General features: G+C 57.7%; 2 protein-coding genes across 5 annotated transcripts in view; one reads left to right on the top strand and one right to left on the bottom strand.

Annotated features, from left to right (window-relative positions):
• Positions 1 to 13,471, top strand: part of LOC111139773 (DNA polymerase epsilon, catalytic subunit) — a 54,144-nt gene extending 40,673 nt beyond the window's left edge. For 3 of the 4 annotated variants that reach the window (XM_022492150.1, XM_022492152.1, XM_022492153.1), the window contains 8 exons: positions 2,528 to 2,660; positions 3,808 to 4,021; positions 4,290 to 4,418; positions 4,525 to 4,718; positions 10,613 to 10,813; positions 11,074 to 11,199; positions 11,786 to 11,875; positions 11,996 to 13,471. In XM_022492150.1, the coding sequence (XP_022347858.1) occupies positions 2,528 to 2,660; positions 3,808 to 4,021; positions 4,290 to 4,418; positions 4,525 to 4,718; positions 10,613 to 10,813; positions 11,074 to 11,199; positions 11,786 to 11,875; positions 11,996 to 12,109 (1,201 nt within the window). In that variant the 3' untranslated portion in view covers positions 12,110 to 13,471. The remainder of the gene's footprint in view (positions 1 to 2,527; positions 2,661 to 3,807; positions 4,022 to 4,289; positions 4,419 to 4,524; positions 4,719 to 10,612; positions 10,814 to 11,073; positions 11,200 to 11,785; positions 11,876 to 11,995) is intronic. The other variant, XM_022492151.1, reaches the window with a different exon arrangement.
• Positions 13,472 to 15,313: 1,842 nt separating this feature from the next.
• Positions 15,314 to 18,148, bottom strand: LOC111139780 (purinergic receptor P2X 2). The gene is given in 11 exon segments (XM_022492166.1): positions 15,314 to 15,664; positions 15,754 to 15,819; positions 15,957 to 16,047; positions 16,222 to 16,352; positions 16,742 to 16,877; positions 16,975 to 17,070; positions 17,224 to 17,320; positions 17,391 to 17,466; positions 17,566 to 17,637; positions 17,730 to 17,865; positions 17,973 to 18,148. Coding segments are annotated over 11 exon segments (1,428 nt in total).
• Between the last annotated feature and the right edge of the window lie 365 nt (positions 18,149 to 18,513).

Genomic DNA, 18,513 nt, shown 5'->3' with positions numbered 1-18,513 from the left:
ATTCTCTGTCATTTTGTCTTCTATATCGCTAATTCTTTCTTCTGCCTCATTTATCCTAGCAGTGAGAGCCTCCATTTTTGATTGCACCTCATTAATAGCTTTTTTGATTTCAACTTGGTTAGATTTTAGTTCTTTTATTTCTCCAGAAAGGGCTTTTATGTCTCCCGAGAGGGTTTCTCTAATATCTTCCATGCCTTTTTCGAGCCCGGCTAGAACCTTGAGAATCGTCATTCTGAACTCTAGATCTGACATATTACCAATGTCTGTATTGATTAGGTCCCTAGCCTTTGGTACTGCCTCTTGTTCTTTTTTTTGTGGTGAATTTTTCCGCCTTGTCATTTTGTCCAGATAAGAGTATATGAAGGAGCAAGTAAAATACTAAAAGGGTGGCAACAACCCCAGGAAAATATGCTTTAGCCAAATCAGAAGAGATCCCAAATCGTGAGGGGGGAGAAAGGGGATAAAAAGAGGTTCAGAAAGAAAGAAAAAAAAAAAAACAATTAAAAACAGAAAACCAATAAAGAAAAAATATAAAAAGGAAAAAATATATATATATTAGATAAACTAGTTAAAAGTTAAAAAAGAAAAGGGTAAAAGTTAAAAAAATATAGCAGAAGAAAAAAAAATTGAAAAAGAAAAAAAAATTAAATTAACTGCAAGGCTAAAGAATCATGGGGAGAAAGCCATGAGCTCCGTGCTTTGCTTTCTCCTCCTCTGGAATTCCTCTGCCCTCCTTGGTATTGAAACTGCAGTCCTTGGTAGGTGAACTTGGTCCTGGCTGGGTTTCTTGTTGATCTTCTGGGGGAGGGGCCTGTTGTAGTGATTCTCAAGCGTCTTTGCCCTGGCGGAGTTGCACCGCCCTTACCCGGGGCCGGGCTGAGTCATCCGCTCGGGTTTGCTTTCGGGAGCTTTTGTTCCCTGAGCGCTTTCCGTAGAGTCCGGAGGGCGGGAATGAAGACGGCGGCCTCCCGGTGTCCGGCCCGGAGGAGCCGAGAGCCCGGGGCCCCACTCCTCAGTGCGCCCTCAGAGAACAGCGCCCAATGACTCCCGTCACCCTGGCCTCTGGCCGCGCTCTGAGCTGACCGAGCCTGCAACCAGTTCAAGGTAACCCCCAGCTGAGAGCTCACTCCTCGGCTCTGTCTCTGTAGCCGGCTTCCCCGTTCTAATACCTGTAAGCTCTGTAACACTCAGACACCCCCGATCCTTCTGTGACCCTGTGGGACCTGAGGCCACGATGACCCCCGCGTGGGCTTCTCCCCGGTTTAGCCTCTGGAGCGATGTCCCTCAGCGGAACTGACTTTTAAAAGTCCCGATTTTGTGCTCCGCTGCTCCGCCGCTTGCCGGGAGCCGGCCCCTCCCCCCGCGGTCTATCTTCCCGTCGCTTTGGATTCCCTTCTCCGCCAGTCCTACCTTTCAGAAAGTGGTTGATTTTCTCTTTCTAGAGTTGCTGTTCTCTTCGATCTCCCGTTGGATTTATAGGTGTTTGCAATCTTTAGATTGCTGATTGCTTTAGATTGCTATCTAGCTGATCTCCCGCTACCTGAAGTAGTTTCAGCTGCTACTTCTCCGCCATCTTGACTTCTCCTCTCTCTCTCTTTATTTCTTTTTGGGTAATTTCCTTCGTCGTGTCTTTAAACTCGCTCATCATCTCCCACAGGGTTTGGCCTGCCGCTGGTCCCATCCCGCGGCCTTCTCGCGGCGAGAGGCCCGGTGGGGTCTTACGCGTTCCTAGGGCCTGTGCAGCACATTCTGTGTTTGTTCTAGTCTGTGACTACATTGAGCTCAGGTTTAATAACCTTTTATGTGGCCTGTTCTGCCCACGGTCACACTCGCGTCAGCTCTGATTTGTGTTCGCTGGGTAGGTTTTTCTCCCGATGCCGTGTTGTGTTTTTCCGCTCCTTGGCAGAGCTGCTGACAGTGATTGGACGCCAGCCGCTGCAAATCAGTGTGGACGCCCTGTGTGTTGGGTGCTCTTGCGTTTCGTTCTTCTGTGAATACCCCAGAGCTCTGTTGCTAGGAGAGACACAGAACCTTCCAGGCACTTCTTGAGACTTGGAGGCAGGGTCAGAGCCGCGTGTAGTCGAGCGCTCTTGACTCCTCTGTTGAGGCAGGGCTGTTGCGAGCACAGCCCCGATGCCTCATGACTTAACGTGGCTCTCAGACAGTGGTGGCAGCAGGCACTCAGTCGTCCTCGTCCCAGCTTCGTGTTGTCTGGCACACACGTGCTGCACGCTCTGCTCCACGTGCTTAGGGCACGCCCGGGGAGGCCCCGGCGCCTTCCGCAGCTCTTGCGTCTCTGCTCCCCTCAAGCACCGGTTCCTGCCACTCCCTCCTGGTTGGTGCAGGAGTCTCGTCAGCGGTGTGTTTGTGCTGTTCTCTAGAAAGTGTGAGGGGTCCTACGGTCTGAATCCACCTTAAGTTCGTTGTTAGGTGCAGGATAAGCGTGTATGAAAATAAAAAGGAAAGCGGAGAAAAAGAGAGAAACTATAGATTGCACTGAAGCAGTTTCTGTTTTGCTTCTTTTTAGCATCCATTCCAAAGAGCTCTTCCATTCCCTGACAATTTCTTTCTCTCGGTCCTGGGAATTTCTTCTCTGGATGGATCCCTCCAACTACGGTGGAATCAAAGGCACCGTTCCGTCTCGTATTCACTGCGGACAGGTAAGGCCCGACCATCTTGGAGCGCTGAGGCTGGGGATCTGAAATGCCTTGGGTCTGTATTTGTCTCTTTGCACACATTTGGCGATTGCGGGCGGGGGGCCTGGCGTGGCCCCAGGCTGCATCTCGCAGCAGCACACAACAGAGCACGCTGCTTCTGCGGGGCCTGGGGAGAAGGGAGGAGCAGGTGGGCAGGCAGAGAACACACAGCCCAGCCGCGGGAAGGACTCAGACGGACACAAAGCAGGGTAGGGGCCGAGAGCAGCCGTGGGGCAGGGGATGGTTCACATGGGAAGGTTGTGGGGCTGTAAGGAGGGGACAGGCAAGCCGGGATGGAAGAGCTAGGCCAGGGGCTAGTGTCAGACGGCTGGGACACCAGGGCAGGCCTGGGGCAGCGCCCACAGGTGCAGCACAGAGCAGCTCGGACCAGGCCACTTGGGACCAAAGGCCAAGCTGGAGATTTGGCTTTTAGTGATAGAGCGATTCTGAGCGGGGACGTGGCGGCCCGACTTCCACTAGGGCCCCATGTTGTGGGTGGCGCTGTAGAAGGGCAGGATGCAGTTGGGGAGACAGACTCGGGTGTGTTTTGAAGGTGGAGGGAACAGGCCAGTGGGATGGGTGTAAGTGACACCTGGGGGTGTGGGCGGCACCCAGGCGTGTGAAGCCAGGTGTCTATTAGCAGGTGGATGGGGAGGAGAGCAAGTGCGGGTGAGGGAAGCCATGCTTGGCCGGGTGTGTGGTGTGCACGAGGTCTGCCTGCCCTCCGGACTGAGCGTGGCTGGGGAAGCAGGGCCTGTGGGCAGGAGAAGGGCCCCCTCGAGAGGGGCATCTGGTCACATGGGAGAGAGCTGCAGTAGCGCTGTGTGGACTGGGGTCACCAGCCCAGGAGATCTGGGATTCACACAAGAGAGCAAGCCACCCGAGGTCACCGCTTGTGATCTTCCTGCCCTGGGAGGAGGGAGTTGAAGAATCTTGAAGTGAATTATCTGGAGGAACAGAGTGAGAGTCCCCATCACCCTGGGTGGCATGCTTCTGCTTTAAGGGACCCCCTCCTCAGAGCTGTCCTGCGGGGGACTGGGTGAGCCTCATGGGACAGAAGGGTCGGGAGAGCCAGGTGGGGAATGACCTGGCTTCCTGCTGCTGGGCCCAGGACACAGCTGGGGCTGGGGCTGCGTCACCGCAGGGGTCCCCAGAAGAGGGCAGAGAGGAGGAGGAGGAGGAAGAGGAGGCCGAGGCAGAAGAGGAGGAGGGGGAAGGTGCGCCGGAGCCTGATGTGGAGGACAAGCTGGAAAACAACTGGAACATCGTGCAGTTCCTGCCGCAGGCAGCCTCGTGCCAGAGCTACTTCCTCATGATCGTGTCAGGTGAGTTGCCCGCTGGCCCGCGGCCCCGCTGTGCGTGGGGAGACCTGTGCCCCGGCGGCGCGGACGGTCAGCCGTGCCCCGGCCTCAGGGCTCCCGAGAGCCGTGCCTCGGCTGCCCCACTGTGTGTCTGTGTGCGCCCCGAGGTCTTCCCTTTCCCTCCAGAGCAGACGCGGCAAGCGCAGGTCCGCCAGGGCAGCGGGGGTTCACCGGGGCAGCGGGGGTCCGCCGCGACAGCGGCCTAACCCTCAAGGCCGCGCTCTCCGCGCAGCGTACATCGTGGCGGTGTACCACAGCATGAAGGAGGAGCTGCAGCGCAGCGCCCCGGGGAGCACGCCCCTCAGACGCCGGGGGCCCAGCCAGCTGTCCCAGGACGCCCCGGTGGCCGGCGCCCTGCCCGGTGAGCACACCCCGGCCGTGTCCCAGGGTCCCCTGGGGCCCCCCGACTCCTGCCCTCTGCGCCCCGTCGCAGCACGGGGGACACAGCCGCCTCCCTGCCCTCCCAGGAATGATCACCTTTTCCCAAGACTACGTGGCCAACGAGCTCACGCAGAGCTTCTTCAGCATCACTCAGAAGATTCAGAAGAAGGTCACGGGCTCGCGGAACTCCGCTGAGCTGTCCAGCATGTTCCCGCTGCTCCCGGGCTCCCACCTGGTGCTCAACAACCCCGCGCTCGAGTTCGTCAAGTACGTGTGCAAGGTGAGGCTGCGACCCACACCTGCGGGGCAGGGCATCTACACTGGTGTGTGCTGGGGCCCAAGGGTCCATGGGGCGGGGCAGGAGGGCAGCTTCATGCATGGGGTGGTGGTGGGAAGGCAACCTTGTGCACAGGTGGCTCTGGGGGCATGGGGTCATGGTGGTGTGCGGGGCTGGGTGGGGAGGTAGCTGGGGTGGGAGAGCAGCCTCATGTGTGGGGTGGGGGTGGGGGGTCATCCATGTGGGGAGAGGTCGTCCGTGTGCGCAGGGCGGGGTTGGGAGGGCAACTTCGTGGGTGGGTGGGGGGCGTGCACTCGTGTGCAGGGGAGGCATAGTTGCCCAAAGGACATACTCAGGTGGCTCCATCATCATTTGCTGCCCCTTCTGTGCAGCTGCTGTGGGAGGCATTGGGGGTGAGAAGGGGATAAGACAGGAGAGACCCCTATCCTCAAGGAGCCTGTGCGTCAGTGAGGGGTAGGTGGGCTCGGAGGAATGGGGCAGGGCCGGTGAGGAAGATGGGGACCATGGTGAGACCCCATTGACCTGCAGGGCCTGGCCAGTTCCACCCCAGGGACAAGGTCCATGCAAAGGCCCTGGGGTAGGAGGATCTGGGGGTGCTGGCGAGAGGCACGTGTGGAGTGGTGAAATGGTGGGTGTGCGTGATCTGGTGGCTGGTGGGAGCCGGAACACGCCATGATGTGCGTGGCGGTGGGGGGGAGCTTGCTGGCTGCTCCATGCCTCTCTGGGAAAGGCAGGCCGAGCGCGCCATGGGATCGTATTACCGGATGGCTCCTGCGCAGGCGTCCCCTCTGTCGGAGAGAGGCTTTGCTGCGGGTCAGGTTACCTTCCCGCAAACTGCCTTTCCGGGCCGGGCTCAGGTGACTGCTGCTGCTGTGGAAGGAGTAGCTCAGTGTGCCGTCTGGCCACTGTTGTGGACTGCACAATTTTCAACATCTGGATAACTTCCCTACAGTGAGGTCTCACCGTTGTTCACATGTGGCGTGTGAGTTTTGGCAAAGACTCACAGTGCCACGTCTCCAGCACAGTCGGGATGCAGAACATTTCACCATCCTGCGAACAGGGCACCCGTCTTGGCACGCGCCAACCTGTCTGTTCCAGTGTCCCGTGTCCCTGTGCTTCTTGACAGGCATGCGCAGGTCACTCTGTGGGGTGTGGTTGTGGGAGCGTTCACAGAGTGCTAAAGCCGCTGACGGCGGGGTTCAAACAGGCACCGCAGGGGTCAGGCACGCCTGCCCTGCCCTGGCCTGGAGCCTCCTGTCCGGCCTTGCACAGTCATGTCCCTTTCCGTCTGGTTCTTTGACTCGGCGGAAGGGGTCCGTGCTCTTTCCCCGTTGCTGCCTGTGCCGGTGCTCTCTGTCCCGCTCTGCGACTGAGACGCTTCCCGTCGTGCAGAAGAGCCGGGGTTGGTCTTGCAGTGGCTGAAGTACATTTGGGATTTTATTGTTGCATTTTTAAGACTGGGGTTGCTATAAACATTCATTTCTTTGTTCTTTAAAGATTTTATTTGAGAGAGAGCTAGCTAGAGAGAGCACGAGCAGGGAGGAGAGGGAGGAGCAGTTTCCTTGCGAGCAGGGAGCTCCACACGGGACTCGATCCCAGGACCACAGCCTGAACCAAAGGCGGACGCTTCATCCACTGAGCCGCCCAGGCACCCCTGCTCTAAACATTTTCATAAAGGTTTTTGTGTGAGCATACGTTTCATTTTATTGGAACTTTCATTTTATGGGATAAAGATGGAGGAGGGGGATTGTCTGGGTCTTGTCCTGATGCGAACTTCTAAAGTGGCCGGTCCAGTTTGCATTCCCATTGGCGGCCTATGACCAGCGGCCAGCTGCTCCAGGTGCCTCCCAGAACTCGGGCATTTTCAGAAGTTGAGCTTTGCGGATAGGTGTGTGGTGGTATCTCATTTTTAATTTGTATTTCCCCAGTACTAATGATGCTGAGTGTTTTTTCACATGGTTGTTTTTTGTCCATACATCTTTGGTGAAATGTGTAAATGTTTTGCCCATTGTTAAAAATGAGGTCATTTTTTTTTTTTTGAGGTCATGTTTCTTATTTTTGAGGGTTTTTATAAACAAAAGATTATTTGAGAGTGGGGTGCGGTGGATATGAGCAGGGGGTAGGGGGAGAGAGAGAAGCAGACTCCCCGCTGAGCAGGGAGCCTGATGCAGGACTTGATCCCAGGACCTTGGGACCATGACCTGAGCCAAAGGAGATGCTTAACTGACTGAGCCACACAGGTGCCCCTTATTTTTTAGTTTAAAGAGTTCTTCATACATTTTTTTCCAAACTTTGGTTTACTTTTTCAGAATTCTCCTAACAGTATTTTTTTGGTGAGTGGATCTTAACTTTAATTCATCAAAAATTTTTTTTTCTCAGGCTCCTGGGTGGCTCAGTGGGTTAAGCCTCTGCCTTCAGCTTAGGTCACGATCCCAGAGTCCTGGGATCGAGTCCTGCATCAGCTTCCTGCTCAGCGGGAAGTCTGTTTCTCTGCCCCTCCCCTGGTTTGTGCGCTTTCTCTCTCTCCCTCTCGCTCACTCTAAGTAAATAAATAAAATCTTTGAAAAATTTTTTTTTCTTAGAGGGGTGGGGCAGAGGGAGGTGAAGAGAGAGAGAATCTTAAGCAGGGCCTCGAGCTGGACAAGGGACTGGACTTCACAACCCTGAGATCATGACCTGAGCTGAAGTCAAGAGTCGGAAGGTTAACTGACTGAGCCACCCAGACACCCCTTAGTTTATTGACTTTTTTTAATAGGGTGAGCTCTTACTGTCCTATATAAGAGTGAGAGGAGGGGTAGAGGGAGGGTCTTTAAGCAGAGCACAGAGCCCAATTTGGGCGGGTGGGAAGGAGCAGCTGGATCCCCCGACCCATGAGATCACGACCTGGGCCAAAAGCAAGGGTCAGAGGCTTCACGGACTGAGCTACCTGGGTGCCCTTGAGTTAATTTTTCTGCAGTGTGCATGTTTTAGACCGAGGTTGGTATTTCTGTGTCAGTGTGTCTATTGATCCCAGTACTACTGATCTGAAAAGACTGGCCTCTCTGCGTCGGATAGTCTTGGTGTCTGTGTCAAAGCTTACCGGGCCGTGTGCGCGTACGGGTCTTCTAGATCCCCATCCACCTCACTGTTTTTTAACCCGTGTCGTCTTGATTTACGTAACTTTATCAGTAAGTCTTGAACACCGGACAGTGTGACTGCTTTGACTTTATTTTATTTTTTTTTTCAAAATCGCTCTGGCTAGTCCATCTAGTTCCTTTGCTTTCCATAGAAACATCTGAATCAGTATATCAGTTCCCTACCCAGAGGAAAAAAATCCCTTTAGAATGTTGGTTGGAGTCTTTTTTTTTTAAAGATTTATTTATTTATTTATTTGACAGACAGAGATCACAAGTAGGCAGAGAGGCAGGCAGAGAGAGAGGGGGAAGCAGGCTCCCCGCTGAGCAGAGAGCCCGATACGGGGCTCAATCCCAGGACCCTGGGACCATGACCTGAGCCGAAGGCAGAGGCTTTAACCCACTGAGCCACCCAGGCGCCCCAGTTGGAGTCATTTTGATCGAGATAATTTTAGGAGGATTAACGTCTGAGTGCCGAGGCTCTTAGCTTGTGAACCCCGTATCTTCCCGTTTCTCCGGGTCATGTTCCATTTCTCCAGCAGTGTGTGGGGTTTTCGGCACATAAATATCGCACACGTTTGCACCTAAGGTTTTCAGGTCGTTTGGTGCTATTGTGATGGTGCCGACTCTTTCAAACTTCAGTTTCCGTTTCTTTAGTGCTACTGTGTAGACACACACACTGTATTTGTATACAGACCTGTCTCCTGTATCACATCTTTTTTATGCATTCACTTAGGGGACACTTGGGCTGCTGCCGTAATTGGTGACTAAATAATGCCATAGTAAATGCAGTGACGATGCCGTAGTAGACGCAGGGACGGTGCCGTAGTAGACGCAGGGACGGTGCCGTAGTAGACGTAGGGGTGCACAGATCTTTTTCAATTAGTGTTTTCTTTTTCTTTTATCTTTTTTTAGTGTTTCCTTTTCTTTTCTTTTCTTTTTTTAAAGCAAGTACCCAGTAGCGGAAGTACTGAATCTTAGGGCAGCTCTATTTCTAACTCACTGAGGCCCCTCCACACTGTTTCCACAACGGCTGCACCAACATGCATTCCCACCAGCAGTGCACGAGGGCTCCCTTTTCTCTGCCTCCTCCCCAACACCTGTTTCTTGTGTGTTTTGTTTTAGCCGTTCTGACAGGTGCAAGGTGGTCCCTCATTGTGGTTTTGCTTTGCATTTCCCTGATCACGAATGATGTTGGGTGTCTTCTTGTGTGTCTGCTGGCCGTCTAGATACGGCACTGATTTTTATTTTTATTTTATTTTATTTTTTTAAAAAGATTTTATTTATTTATTTGACACAGACAGAGATCACAAGGAGGCAGAGAGGCAGGCACAGAGAGAGGGGGAAGCAGGCTCCCCTCTGAGCAGAGAGCCTGATGCGGGGCTCAATCCCAGGACCCTGAGATCATGACCCGAGCCGAAGGCAGACGCTTTAACTCACTGAGCCACCCAGGCGCCCCATGGCACTGATTTTTAAATGTTGATCCAGCCTTGCGTTCCTGAGATCTGGAGTTACTGCGACCAGTAAGTCCCACTTGGTCAGGATGAGCTGTGCTTTGTATGGATCAGTGGGTTCGGTTTATTGGTGTTTTATTGGAGATTTTGAGTGCACACGAAAGCTGTTGGTCTGCTGTTTTCTTTACTGTCTTTGGTTTCAGGGTGATGTTAGCCTCATAAAATGAGTTTAAATGTGTTTTCCCTTTTGTGTTTCCCAGAAGATACTATGCAGAATATTCTTTCCTAGATGTTTGAGAATTCACTAGTGAAATCTCTTTTCATTTTTTTTTTCTCTTTAATTCAATCCAGTTTTTTCTTTTTCTTTTTTTTTTTTTTTAAGATTTTATTTATTTATTTGACAGACAGATCACAGGCAGGCAGAGAGGCAGGCAGAGAGAGAGGGGGAAGCAGGCTCCCCGCTGAGCAGAGAGCCTGACGCGGGGCTCAATCCCAGGACCCTGGGATCACGACCCGAGCCGAAGGCAGAGGCTTTAACCCACTGAGCCACCCAGCCGCCCCTCAATCCAGTTTTTTCATCAGAACTTTGTAATCTGTAGGTTTTTTGAGCCTAACAGGTTGTCGATCCTCGTTGTACGTACTTGCAAATTTACCTCCTTGCCATAGTCTACTTGTCTCACTGGATAGGGTGGTGGGCTTCAAATTTGACTATAACTTGTTCTCTCAAAAATGTCTTCCAAGCAGTTTTTGGTTTTGTGGTGTGGGAGAGATCTCCAGAGATGTCGGTCCTGTCCTTTCCTCTCCTATCGGGATAGGGCTTTACACGCTTCCTCCGTGGTCTGCAGGCACCATGGGAGCCAGGCTTCCCAGCGTCAGCTGCACGGGCTCTAGTGGGAGGCTGAAGAGGCTTCTCTAGGTGGGCGCGGGAGCCCCCCCAGCAGCGGGGCTTGAAATCCCCCATTCTGCGAGTGAGACCGCGAAGTCTCGTCGATTTAGGACGACGGTCAGTGAGGAGGAAGGAGTCAGTAAGGAGGACGGGAGGGCATGTCAGTGTGCCCCAGAGTCCCCTGGAGCTGACAGAAACCGTGAGCCTTGGAATTGGGGCAGGGCTTCTGCATGCAGGGCCCCACACCGAGGATCCAATGGTGTGGCTGCCGCGACTCCCCTCCTCTGATGCTCCCCGCAGGAAAAAGGAGGGGCAAGGGCGTGCCGAGGAACTGCAGCTCCAAGAGTCCCCCGCATGCTTTCCCAGTCCTGACAGTAGGAAGGCCCAGGGGGCCATCCCTGATTCGGGCTCCATTCTCTGAAGGTGCTGTCTCTGGACACAAACATCACAAACCAGGTGAACAAGCTGAACCGAGACCTGCTTCGTCTCATGGACGTGGGCGAGTTCTCGGAGGAGGCCCAGTTCCGAGACCCCTGCCGCTCCTACGTGCTCCCCGAGGTCATCTGCCGCAGCTGTAACTTCTGCCGGGACCTGGACCTGTGCAAGGAGTCCTCCTTCTCTCAGGTGGGCAGCGGCCGTGTCCTTGCCGTCGGTCAGGACAGGAGATGCTCCGGCACCCCCTCACGAGCGCCCCTGCGAGTTCTGATGTAAAAGGCCCTCGCTGCCACGCACCAGAACAGTGTCCTTGTAAACACACCTGGCGGTGGCGGTGCTCTGGGCCCACAGTGCCCCTGCGTGTACCACGTGATCCCTCCCCGGCCCTGGGGAAGGCTGAGCAGAAGGCTGCACAGAGAACTGACCTGGCCCTCTCTTCCTCTGCCTAGGACGGGACCATACTGCCGCAGTGGCTCTGCTCCAACTGTCAGGTTGCCTACGACACCTCCGTCATCGAGATGGCTCTGGTGGAAGCTCTGCAGAAGAAGCTGATGGCCTTCACTCTGCAGGACCTGGTGAGCAGTGGGCCTGGCCCTGGTCCTCTGAGGACAACCTGGTCCTCTGAGGTGACCACCCCGTGGTTCAGGCAGCGACCTTTTGACTTCTTCTTATACGTCTCTGGGGTTCCTACAGGGGCAGGGCTGGCCCCATGGACCTCTCGTTGTAGCAAGAGGGGATAGACAGTGAGCAAGATGAGAGTGTGTAAGTCACAGTGAGTGTAAGGAGAATGGACGGGGAAGAGAAAGAAACAGGGAAGTTTTCAGTGTTGGATGGAGGGATATTCCCGCCAACCGGGGACATCTGAGCAGCGATCTGAGGGGGTGTCCTGGAATGTGAAGACCCGAGGACGGAGCAGGGGTGAGGAGCCCCCAGGACGCAGAGTCAAGGGTGCAGTGCTCACTCTGAGGGGGTTAGGAAGCGGCTGTCACGTTTGGATAAATACTCTCGCAAAGTCTCGCATTTTATTCATGGTTGAGCTGAAGGCCAGGGCTGAGGAGGGCAGGGAGGGCCTGTCGAGTGAACGTGCTGAACGACTGGCCACTGCTGGTGGCGACTGGCCTGGGCCGCGGACCTCCTCACCAGGGCTGCTCCTCGTTGCAGATCTGCTTGAAGTGCCGGGGGGTGAAGGAGACCAACATGCCTTTGTACTGCAGCTGCGCGGGGGCCTTCGCCCTTACCATCCGCACCAAGGTGGGGCTCCCACGGCCAGCCGACCCTGCTGCCTTTTCCATCTGCCCACACCCACTTCTCCGCTGACGCGCCGGGGCCTGCTCTGCGGCCAGGTCTCACTGTGACTGCTCGTTTCTGCAGGTCTTCATGGAGCAGATTGGAATCTTCCAGAACATTGCCCAGCACTATGGCATGTCATACCTCATGGAGACCCTGGAGTGGTTGCTACAGAAGAACCCTCAGCTGGGCCAGTAGCAACTCGAGCCACGTCCCCATTCTGGCTCTGACCTCCCAAGCTTGTGACTACGTCCAGGACAGGGCACCAAGGAACACCAGCCACAGGGAGCTTCGGGGAGCAGGTCATGGGGCCCAGGAGAGGCCTGAACCAGCCGGAGCAGGAAGCGTTGCCACCTCTGGGTTCCTTGGGCCCCGGCTGTGGTCAGGGCAGCCCACTCTGGGCCTGAGCAGTGTTTGCAGGGCGGGGCCCTAGGACTGTGTCTTGCTGACTGAGCAGCCTCCCGGCCGTCCTGTCCTTCCTCTGCTGCCCAGGGGGGTCTCCTGTCTGGGCAGAGTCCCTACGGGTCGCCTGGTGGGAGTTTGCGACCCCGGTTTTTGATCACTTGTTACCGCAGAGAACATGCCCGATAGCTTGATGCCAGCAGGATTTGGGCCATTTCCCGGGAATCCAGTGCCGAACCCCATGGGGACCTGGGCGTCTTTCACACGATGAGTTCCCGGGATTTGGGCTTCTTGTCTGGAGACTTCCTGGTCACAGCAGGGTCTACAGGGGCCGGGGCTCATGTGACAACAGACCCCTTGTGTGCAGCAGCGAGACTGGAATCCGGGCTGTGGCGCGCCTGCCCTCCGACGCCCCCATGCCGTGAGGAGGGCCCCACAGCGGCAGGGAGTCTGGGGGCCCAGGGGAGGGGAGGTGCGCACCATCTATCAGACTTCCACATCTCACTTTAGGGCCCGGGTTTGGGGAAATCATTTCTTCACGTGCAAGATTTTAGGCTTTTCCCTTCAGCTCTGAGGGGTCCACGTCTTGGGAGAGTTGGAGAAAGCAGCAGCAGCCGCGTCGGTGGGGCTGCGTGGTCCTGCTCTGCCGTCAGCCTGGTGCCTGCCCGACCTCCCCCCGCCAGCGGGGCACGCCAGCCCTGGGCCTGCTGCCCTCACCTGCCTGCGGCAGAGCGGCTGGGTCAGGGCTGTGGCCTCCTCAACGCTGGACGCTTGCCGCCGGCGTGTTCGGAGCTGAGTGCGGCTGCAGACGTGGGGCCCGACGCGCGGCGCTCCGTACGGGTGGGGCTGGGCAAGGGAGAGCCCCGGGCCACGGGGCCTGCCTTCCGGTGACCTCGGGAAGATCGCTGGGCCGCTGCTTCCGCTCTTCTGTCGGTGGCCCCGGAGGACCGACCCCACACTTGGCTTCTGACTAAATGAGACTGGGAGCAGAAAAGGAACGGCCGAGTCAGGGAGGCGACAGGCAGGCTCACTGAAACATATGCGCAGACCCCAAATGGCAGCCTCCGGGGAGCTCTGGGCCACTGCGGGCTCTGGAGCCGGGCTTAAATTCATCCTTTTTGCCAAACTTCTCAGTATTACACTGTGAACTTCCTTTTATTCTTTGAGCTTTACATTTCTTGAAATTTTTATGGTACATGTGCAAGGTGTCTTGGTCTGTACAGGGATGGGAGGAGGAGCAGCAGACATCGGTCCAGCCGTGTGCGTTGGCCCCTGGGTACTGCGCTTTGGGTGTGTCTAGGCCCCACGGCCACGAGAAACCCGACACTGGCTGGAAGGTGGACAGAGCCTGCATCAGCCCCCAGATGGAGATTAAATCAAATTAGGGCTGGGTGGGGGAGGAGGGGGCTAACCAGGCTTCCTGGAAGCAGAGCCAGAGAAGCCCCAGTGCGGGGGTGGGGGTGGGGCGGAGGGCCTGCCCACTGCCACCACCCCCCCCCCCCCCCCCGTGTCCCTGCAGCAGGGCGGCTCCCACAGAGGCCAGCTTGGGGCGGCTGAGGGCCCCAGGGTGACTCTCCTGCTTGAGAATGAGAAACCTGAACCCCTGGCTGTGGTCCTTGAGCTGCAGTCCAGCCCCAACTCGAAAAGCCAGTTTCTCCAGAACTAGAGCTGGAGGTCAGCAAGCCAGACCCCGGATGCTGCTGGCACTGGTGACTGGGCTCCTACTCTGAGGATTAGAAGGGTCCGGACAGGGGGCTAGGTGGGGGCTTCTCAGGTGTGTGTGACTGCTGGCCCAGGTGGGTGTGGGCAGGTGGGAGGGCTGGCTCTGGCCACCTGCCAGCGTCTCTTGGACCTGGGGACTTGGGGGCCTGGGCGGGGTCTGAGCTCTCACTGGGCCTTGGGAGCGATGGGATCCCAGCCGAGGTGATCTGTGCGAAGCATGCCCGTGCTGCCTCAGACCTGTTTGCCGTCCCCGTTGCCAGGGAAACCGCTGTCCAGCCAAGTTCTGGCAGCCCCTCAAGGCGGGGGCCTGGCCAGACAGGCACCAGGCAGAGTCGCTGAATGTAATGACTGCTGTGGCATCTCCGGGTGTGCTAACCAATTATCTGCAGGCCAGATCCGCTGCTGCCGGCCTGTGCGCCCCTCAACCTGGCCCTGCCTTGTCTGTCCCCCTTGAAGCATTAATTCCTGCCCTTCCTGCGGCCCTGTTCTAAGTGGGGCCTGGGGTGCTTGCACAGGTATTTCGAGCAAGAACCAGGGTTTTCCTTAGTGAGACTCTCATCACCTACTCCCTGGCTCCCCTCCTCCTCCAGAGTCCCCATCCTGTCCCATATTTTGAGGTTTGGGTCTGGGGTGACACACCCACCCTCAGCTGGTAGGCAAGCTAACTGCAGAGTGGGTGCTGGGCGCAGTTGAGTTCCTCCTGCTCACGCCACCCCGCCACAGTCGGATGTCACCGTGACCTGGCTGGATGTGGGGGTAGACGCGCCCGTGCACTCTGCAGCCAGGCTGGTTAGAGGGGAGTCAGGACCACAGGCACCCACAGCTCCCACACTCAAGGACCCTCCTAAGTGTTTCTCTTCAGGGCCTCAAGATACTTTTCCTGAAAAATAAGGCCCAAGGGTCTGGTCACAGGTTTATTGGATTCTGGATGTGTGGTTTCTTGGCTACGAGACAAGCAAAGGGTCTGGGAGGGGGTAGGGCTGAGAAGCCTGGGAGGGAGGTCAGCTGGGGACAAAGAGGCAGTTTGACCCACTCCACCCCGGCCCCGGGGAAAGTTGGGGGGCCAGGCACGTGGTGTCGGCCCACTGCCCCACTGCACAGGGGTCTTGTGGTTCCCAGTCTCACAGTGTCGAAGTGTGAGGGTAGGGCCCCCAGGCACAGCGTGCAGGTCTCCGTGGGCTGCCGGGGGAGCAGGGCCTGGGTCTCTCGGGACCACAGACTTCAGGGCCCTGCCAGGCAGAGCCTTTGACACAGCGTCATGGAAGGTATGTGGTGGGCTCAGAGCTGGGCCAGACCTCGGGGGTCTGAGAGTGTGGAGTCCTGTTGGGAAGGTCCGGAGGTGCACAGCTCTGGTCCCGCCGTCTGTTGGGGAGGGTCCGCCATCTGCTCACTGGGGGCGGAGGTGGGGCAAAGCCATGCGGACGGGGAAGCCAGGGTTTGGCCTGCTTGGCCAGGGTCTGCAGAGCAGGGGTGGGGTGGGGGAGGGGCCTGGCCCAGCACAAGCGCCAGAGTCGCAGGCCAGCTACCAGGGGAGCGTCTCGGTGTGCACACCTTGTCGAATTTCTTATGGCTGTACACCTTGTTCTTGTTCATAAATGTCAGCAAGATCCAGTCACACAGGAAGGAGCCCTGGGCCGAGACCCACATGTGAGGGCCCAAGAGACACTCCCCTCCACTCCACCACCAAGCCCCCACATACCCAGCATGCATTTCCTTACCACCCCGATGGAGGTCAGTGCCGTGGCCAGATTAATGATGGTGGGGATCAGGCTGAACTTCCCTGCCTTAGGAGGGGAGGCTGCCTTAGATGGTTGTGGGGTCTGGGGCAAGTGGGGCTCAAGGGAGGGTGGGGGAGATGGGGCTGTGCCAGCTCAGTCCTGGGCCTGCCTGAGTCCCTGGTAGGCAGAGCGGGCTGGTTCACCTGTCCATGCACGATGACGTCAATGCGGATCCCATAGGCCTTGATGAGTGTGCGGGTGGTGCTGCCGTTTACCTTGTAATATTTGGCGAACCTGGGAAAGAATGACCCTGAGGAGCACGGTGGTGGGTGCTCACCCATCACCCAACACGGGACGCTCCAAGACCACCAGCCCCTGAGGCACTGAACCTTCAAGCACCTGCCCCGTCATCTTGGAGCCACTGCAGCCAGGGCAGACGAGGAACCAGGCATCCCGAGACCAAGGTACCTGAAGTTGTAGCCAGATGAGGCTGGGACGTGCTTGGGGTCAAGCCTCCGGAAGGAGTACTTGGGGTTGCACTTTGACGCGGACAGGTCCAGGTCACAGTCCCAGTTGATAATGACCCCAATGACGCCACCCTGCCCAGAAGTGGGCACAGAGATGGGTGTCAGGGAGGGTACACAGAGGGCCCTCAAGGGCCATGGAGTCCTGCCCTGAGACTGCATATCGGGTGCTCATCTTGGGGCACCTGGGGCAGCTCAGGGCTGAGAGCTGGGGTGCTTGGGTGGGCCCCACTGCTGAAGCATGAGGGGACAGCAGTGGCCAGCTATGTGACCAGGAGTCAATAATTTAGCAGGAGCCTTGCATGCCCAGATGGGCTGGCTGATCACGTTTCTCCTTCATCTGCCTGAACAGGGCCAGGGCTGGCCAAGACTGCAAAGGGGGTTGGCAGACCCTTCGTCTGCAATAGGGGTCAGCATCTGAAAGGAGAGCTAGCCCCCCAATGTGCCTCGGCTGCCCCCCTCACCGTATGAGCCAGCTTCGTGAAGTTCTCCCCTGCCCGTTCCACAATGAAGCCCAGCTTGAAAATGGGACAGTAGAGATCAGAGACCTCATCGAACGTGCAGCGCTTCAGGTAGCCGTCCTTCCTGTGCTCTATGTTGCTCCTGCAGACAGGGCCCAGCAACGGGAGGTGCCCTGCACCCACAAACCCCGCGCTCCCGGGAGGCAGTGCCCATCCTTAGCCCATTGTCACCATACCCTCGTGGCTCTTACTTGGAGAACTGGAATTTAGGGTAGTGGATGCTGTTCTTGATGAGGATGGTGAAATTTGGGGCCATCTTGCCGAGAAATTGGCTGAGGAGGCACAGACTGGATGTGTTTAGTCTCCCACCCCAGTCCCCCACCCAGCACACCACGGTACTGCTCAGTGAGGAGAGAAAGGAGTGGAACAGAGTAGCGCTGGGCTGTCAGCTGGGGCTCAGGCAGGAGGGGTCACCGGGTGCACACCTGACAGAGGCCCCGTCTTCCACCGGGCACCAGCCGGACACCTCGCAAGTCTTGGCTGAGCCTTGGTAGTAGGGTACGCAGCGCCCGGTCCGCAGGCCTGCGGGCAGATATGTGCTCAGGGTACAAGGGGCGCCAACCCATCCCACCCCCGTCCGGCGTGCACTGACCGTTTCCCAGCATGTCCAGCTGCCTGGCCACGCAGTCCACATCCGAGTCACAGGTGGCGTTGCTGACCCTCATACTCTAGGGAGGAGACAGCTTGGTGAGGATCCCCACAGCTTCTGGGGCAGGCACAGCTGGCGCCCTCCCTTGGACCCAGCTCTGCCCTCCACCTGGCCTCACCTCTGGGCAGGTTCCGAGGGTCTGGGAGGGTGTGACCTCAATCCTGGTGATGATGCTGAACACGCTGCCTCCCTGGGCTCAGAAAGAGAGGATGGTCGGCCGAGGCGGGCGACGCAGGCACCCCTCACTCCTTCCTGGGGGGCACGCGGGGCAGGCAGGCGTACCTCGGGGGGCTTCACGTACTCCTCCACGTCCCACACTTTGTGTTCGGAGAAGGTGATGCCCTTGACCTTGGTGATGACGGAGCTCTCGGGGCCCGTCTCGCTGTCCTGGTAGCTCTTCTGCACGATGAACACGTACCTGCGGGACGGGCACCGCCGCTCTGGAGGCGACCCGGGACCCTCCCCCGCCGCTCCCCGCGGCTCCGGGCCCCGGCGCCCCTGCGCCCCCAGCCCAGCCGCACCCACCACACAAAGTAGAGCAGGATGAGCAGCTGCACCGCGCGGTACACGACGCCCAGGCGCCGGTTCTTCACCACGATCACCTTGGGCGTCTCGTAGTCCCAGAACGCTGACCAGCAGCCGCGGGCCAGGCGCCGGGCTGCGTCCGCCCACGCGGGGGTCTTGGGCTCAGCGGCCTCCATGTCCCAGAGCTCCGCCAGGGGCGCGGCGCGGCTCGCACCCTGCGGACTAGGAGCGTGGGCAGGGGAGCCCCGCGGCACCGCCCCGGGGCGGGGCCTGTGGCGCCCCGCCCCGCCCCACCCCACCTCGCCCGCCCTGGGCTCGGAGCGCGCGGGGGCGCACCTGGCAGGTGCCGGCAGGTGGGCCCGGAGCCGGCAGAGCCCAGCCAGCAGCCTGTACCCCACCGCGCTCCTCGAGGGCCCGAGGACGCACTGGGGCCCGCGCGTCCCTGGGGAGGACGCAGAGCCCTCGGGGGACTCAGTGGAGATGCGGGCGGAGGAGGCGGCCAGGCCCCGCCGGTCTCCTCGCGTCTCCAGCCGCGTCTCAC

The sequence above is a fragment of the Enhydra lutris genome, unplaced genomic scaffold (genome assembly GCF_002288905.1).
Source record: "Enhydra lutris kenyoni isolate GAN:26980312 unplaced genomic scaffold, ASM228890v2 scaffoldscaffold117, whole genome shotgun sequence".
Classification (NCBI taxonomy): Eukaryota; Metazoa; Chordata; class Mammalia; order Carnivora; family Mustelidae; genus Enhydra; species Enhydra lutris.
The sequence above is the reverse complement of the archived record's forward strand: the minus strand, read 5'-3'. Positions and strand labels throughout refer to the sequence as shown.